Genomic DNA, 6,000 nt, shown 5'->3' on the forward strand with positions numbered 1-6,000 from the left:
TTAGCATACACTTTAAATGCGCATATTGCAAGAAACTAAAGAAAATCATTTACTAATAGAGTTTTCTTTCATCACTTAATAGCACAAACTTACACCACGCATGAAAAGTCCCATCAAGTTTTTTGTCACTATATATTTAAATAGGGCAGGAAATCACATCTTAACTTATAAGAGGCTTCGTGGCAACTGTCACCTCTTAAGTGAAATTCAGAACTTTGTCCACTTCTACAACTGAGCTAGTACCATCAGATTTTTCTGAAAGCCTCTACTCACAATTTACAGAAAAGTTTAATTTGCCCATTTAAGAAAAAATGTTGCAATATCTAATACAGAACTCAGAGATTTTCTTACTTCATAATTTTATCAAGTTATCAGACGTGGAAAACTTGAGAGATGTTTTTACAATGCCAAGTCATATAGTTAAATTTTAGCCAGAAACTGTTTTGTAGAGCAAATAAGAATGAAAATGCTAGAGCTATTAGATTTATTTATTGACTCCATTTAAGCTTCAAATAAAAATCTGATTTGATGATGAATTTTTTTGGAGTAAACTCCTTTATAATCCTTCTACGTCTTAAAAATCAAGATTAAAATCACATAAAATTTGCCTCTATTTTAAAATACACTATGTAGGTTTACATCTTTTTCAAAAAATATCTATGCATATTGATATTTCAAATTTATAAAGTGATTTTGTTATAAACAATGGGGACCCATGTATCTTTTTACCAATAAAGCCCAAGTCATATAGCACTTATTTCATGAAAAAATGAAAAAATAAATTTTTAGGACTATTAACCAAAAATATAGAAAATAAAGTCCCTAGCACAAGACATAATATAAACACAAGATATGATATAAACATAAGACATAATATAAATATAAAGACAAATGCTTGATTTTAACGTCTTGTCCAATTATGTTAAAAATAATCGTGTTTTTTTTTTCAAACAAAAATCTATTTTAATACTTGGAAAAAGAAATAAAGCATCCTAACTGAGTATACTGGAGATCCGTTTAATTTGAATTCTGTATAGCATTCCCAAATCTTATTCTAGGACATGGTACCAGTGATATTATAGGAACTAACCTCCATATTATGCATTGAATTCTAATACGACTTTTTTTTTTAAAAAAAACCCACATACTCAAATCTGTGAAAAAATAACCAAGTCACTTGTTTTCATTATTTTAAGGTTCAAAATTAAGTTATATTTTCACAAGGCTAAATATTCAATAACAAAGTTATCATGCCTTTTTTTTTTTTGGTAAAAACAATAATCATTCAAATACAATTTTAATACTACCTACTCTAAAAAAAAAAAGGAGCATAAATCACCAAATGCTATTGGGCCAATTAAGGCTTTATACGCCCTGAAATTATTAGATCATCTTAAATAATAAAAAAGAAATCAGACTCGATATGAACTGATGCCAACTTCTGAAAAAACCTCTCCCAACCTAACCGGAGGAGTCTCTTACATGCGCATTTCACTTTCCAAGTGGATATTCATTCTTACCAACTACTTCACTTAAAATAAAATCTATGCCTCTTAATTCAGCCTTTCTTCTTCCTGCACCAGAAATTATTTGGCACGGGCTCTAGCCTAAGCATTCATATCCTTTGGCTTTGAAAACATCCAGGCAGCTCAAAGTTTGATGAAAACTGCACTTCCCTCTAAAAAAAATTTTTTTTTTTTTAATGGAGGGGCCTTTTCTTCCTCTTATATAAAAACAACATGCTTCCGCCCTTCTCACCCTCTACAACAAATACTATGTAGCATGGGGTTGGGGGGGTGGATATTTCTTGTAATTAAAAACCACCTTTTTCCTGAGGCCCTAGTCAACATGCCTGAGTGTGGCTGAAAGTTGCGGACACACAGGGCAGTAAACACATTCCCAGAGAGAACAGCTTGGGGGGAGAAAATAAGAGTCAAACTGCACACACCACACGTTTTCCTCATCATAAAGAGATGCCCTGGTAAGGGGAGGGGGGCACGGAGGAGGGTTTGGAAATCATCGTTTCTGTCATAAATTTTGCAATGCAGTCCCAGAATGGAGAACAATCTGGGCAATTTATTGGCATATTGGCAGGAGGTGATAAGGCTAAAAACAACAACAGTGAGCAGCTGTGTGAGGAGATGGACTGATAGCATGATACGCTCTCCCACCAAACACCTCCCTGCTATATCAGGGCTTTTTATCAACCCAGGATTACAATAACAGCTTAGGAGGAGAAAGCAGCAGAGGGGAGGGCAGAAAATATAGTCTGGGAAGGGAGAGGGTGAGGGAAAGAGAAATCTGAATTTTGGGACAAAAACATGGGGGCAAAATACATAATTTATCACTGTATTATCAGGAAATCCAGGCATTCTAATCAAGGAGCACTGAGTGACTATTTTTTGCCTTATCATCCAAAGTGGTGGAAACGGAGAAGGAATTATCAGGCTTCTGCAGATTGCTGGGCTGGAATTTTAATGGTAATAATCGGGTTTCTGATGGTATATCTTCTCCGCTTATCTTTCCCATTATCTCCTCTTATCTGTCCAGTCATCATAGCAAATTAATGGTGCTCTTTCAGCGTCGCCTTTTTATCGCTGCCCAGAGAGCACCCAAGGGGAAAGAATAAGCAAAATATTAAAATACTGCATAAATCACAATTTTAGATAGCAGGGAACTGTACGCAGTAAAAGGAAGAAAAAAAAAAAGCTGTGCCCAACAACCTTTTTGTCCTTTAAATTGACTGTCTTCAGAGTTTCTGGTAGAAGCTGACTCTTGCTTGTCATACTGTTCTAAATTGAGTCTGTTGTAGCCACAGGACCCAGGCTTTATTTATTTATTTTTTTTTAATTCTGGACACTTTCGAGTTTGCAAAGCAGGATCACGAGTTGCATGAAATGCCATTGTTTTAAGAGCATCCCCTTCGGACGTTTCCCCCTAACTTCTATTTTATTCAGAAGAACGAAAGCAACAGTGTTTATTATTTGTCAGTCAAGGAAAATGCTGCATTCTACATGATGAAAATTGGACACAGACGCCTCTCCTAGTAATGAGTTGGAGTAGCAAGACAAACTTTCCCATCTGCAAAACTGCCTCTTAAGCCTGGACAGGCAAAAAAGAGTCTCAAGTCATTAGTTGGCCACCAAAATGACTCTGCAGATGGTCTATCCACATTTAAGTATTCCACCACGACCACTCCTTAAAACATATAAAAATCTGTTCTGTCACACTGTTGCAGTGAAAGACCTTTAATTTTTCATTCGCCTTCATTGGACAAGCAGAGGCAGGTTGCCTATATTTGCACATATTATTATCCTAACCCCAAACGGAGAATACAATAAAATCTAAAATGCATAGATATGAGCCATATAATGTACACTTATTAAGACTGATCACTGCGCACAAGTATACAAATATGATATTGGTTCCCTTTCAAATGAGAACTTCCAAGCAATTTTTGATAGTTAATAAATCACAGCATTCAAATCAGCCACTAAAATGTCTTATGACCTATAACGCAACTGTAGCATCAGCAATTAGTTCCAATGCTTTAATCTTCAATTATATGAGGTGGACATAGAAGGGGAGGGAAAAAATTTAATGTAGCTAATTGAGAAGATAACAAAGTATCCCCAAGTAGAATCAGATGGTCTTTGTGCCATACAATCAATTAATATTAATTATTTATTAGCAACCTAGACAGCCATGAACTAAAAAAGCGTTTGCACCCAACCGTTTATTTTGAATCATATCTTATAATAAACTGAGTTTTTAGTTCCCCCTAAGTATAAAATGCCGTATTTAGACAGAGGGACCCGAACAATTATGTAACTCAAAAGTATCAGGTACTTTGCTGAAACTGTGCCTAATCGCTCTGGAAAAAAGTGAGTCTTCAAGGAAGGGTCTATTTGATTAAAAATACTCAGAGCCTTAAGTTTTAAGTCCCAGTTCTTCCAGAAACTCCAGTTGTAGAAATGAGGAGCGGCCATGTAAGAGAAGTAACCCTTGAAATATAGAAGTAAAAAGGGGTCTTGATGTCAAGGCAGGGGCTGCACATATTTGGAAAGATCTAAAGACTTCAGTGGAGCAAATTGTTTCTAACCACTTCACGCTGGTCTTTCTGAGTGATGAAATATATTTTCTCACTCCAAACCTTCAAATACCCACCCCACCCCCTGCAATCTAGGAAGGTGTGATGGGGTGAATGTGGGCCCTTATCTAGAGGGAGGGGTCCTCTCAAAGCCTTTCCCTAAAATGACCTGCAGATCAATTGGAAACTAGATAGTTGACAGACTCAAAAGCACAGGAAGCAACAGACACAGCCCAAGGCTGCCACGGGGGAAAGAAAAAAAAAAAAAAAAAAAAAAAAAAAACAACTCCTAATAACATCGTTCTTCCTCCTTTCGATCCAAGCGTGGAAGCCCTGTCTCCCACTGCCCTTAGAGTTGTAGTCCCCCCAAATTTGAAAAGTTGAGTTGAGTTGAGATGAGCTCAGCCAAGGGAGTGTGTTGGGCAGGTGCGTTTCACCAAGCAGGATCCTCTAAGAGGCGCCCTCCTCCCTCAAAGCTCAAGCAACCCCCCCAAACCCACCCTGAGTTGGGCTGTTGCGATTGAGGGGGTCCCGGGATCTGGGGGGGGGTTCGGCTCAGAACGGCTGCGGGGCTGTCCCATACTGGCGCGCAGGGTTGAGAAGGGGCTGCCACTCCCCAAGGAGACAGAATGCACCCCGAATCTCTGCAGGGCTGAGGGCAGACGAGATGCACCCCAGTAGTGCCACCAGGACAGAGCAGCGTCGCGCGCTCCAAACCCCTGGGGCGCATTCTGCCCGGGGCGCAGACTTGGGGCGGCTCCGGAGCGCCTAGGCGCGAACTTTTACACCTACTTTTTGTTTCGCTTCGGCTTTGGCGGGGCTCGGGCTGCGTACCCCCGGCTCGTCCTGGACCTAATAACCTCTTTGGGGTTTGCAGCGCCGTCACCCCGCGCGGTCCCCGATTTCTAAAGTTCTCACCTTGGGTGGCTCAGCGCGCCGGGCGCACCCTTGCCAAAGGGAGATTCGCGCGTCCAGCATCCAGCCGAGCGCTGCCTCCTAGAACCCCCAACCTGCCTCGTCTCCCAACCCAGGGGCACCCCGGAGAACCCGAAGCAGCCGCGGGAGGAGCGGAATTCCGAGCGGAGAAAAGTGGGGTGCGCGCAAGGCCGCGCGCCGGCCGGCCGGCCAGGAGCGCTCGGATCCACGCAGCCTCTTGGCAAGCCCGGCGGCGTGCGGCTGAGCTGTCCTCCCGTCTGTCCCTCACCGTCCAGCAGTCGCTCCGGCCAGCTGCCCAAAGTTAGACACATCCCCGAGTCCGGGGGGGACACCCCCAGCAACCCCAGCCGCGGCTCCTTCTTCATCCCACCCCGCGCCCCTGCAGAAGAACCCTCCTCACCAAGTGCCGGCCCCGCTCGCAAACTTACGTTTGATCTGCCGGGGTTTGCTCTGCTTTCGCCGGGACATCTTGGCGGCGGCGCTGCCCCCCGGGGTGCCCGCGGTGCCCGCGCCCGGGGCTGCCGCTCCTCCCTCGGCTCCCGCCGCCGCCGCACCGCCACCGGGGCTCGGGGACGCCGCCGGCCGCACCCCAGGTGCTCGGGATCGGGACGCGGGGCTCCTCCGGGAGCCGCGGAGCCACGTTGGGGGAGCAGAGCGGAGGAGAGGAGAGCGGAGCAGCGGGCGAATGAGACGCGAGCGAGCGCGCGAGCAGGCGAGGGGGGCCGCCGGGCAGAGGGTGACAGCGGGGAGGGGAGAGGCAGAGGGGGCGCGCGGGGGGACGGGATGGGGAGATGCGGGCGGAGGAGAGGAGCGCGGGCGCCAGAAGGGGGGTGCGGGCAGGGCCGGGGGAGCGAGAGGGACGAGTGGGGGGGCTCCCGGCGCGGGAGGAGGCGCGCGCTCCCCGGAGGTCCCCGACACTCGCCGCTGCCGCCGCCGCCGCCGCTGCCACCGCTCCGGGCCGCGAGTGGAAGGAG

General features: G+C 45.0%; 1 protein-coding gene across 1 annotated transcript in view; it reads right to left on the reverse strand.

Annotated features, from left to right (window-relative positions):
• ZFPM2 (zinc finger protein, FOG family member 2) overlaps positions 1 to 5,596 on the reverse strand; it is a 500,701-nt gene extending 495,105 nt beyond the window's left edge. The window contains exon 1 of the mRNA XM_049773857.1: positions 5,455 to 5,596. Coding sequence (XP_049629814.1) covers positions 5,455 to 5,494 — 40 coding nt within the window. The 5' untranslated portion in view covers positions 5,495 to 5,596. The remainder of the gene's footprint in view (positions 1 to 5,454) is intronic.
• Positions 5,597 to 6,000: the final 404 nt, after the last annotated feature.

The sequence above is a fragment of the Suncus etruscus genome, chromosome 5 (assembly GCF_024139225.1).
Source record: "Suncus etruscus isolate mSunEtr1 chromosome 5, mSunEtr1.pri.cur, whole genome shotgun sequence".
Lineage (NCBI taxonomy): Eukaryota > Metazoa > Chordata > Mammalia > Eulipotyphla > Soricidae > Suncus > Suncus etruscus.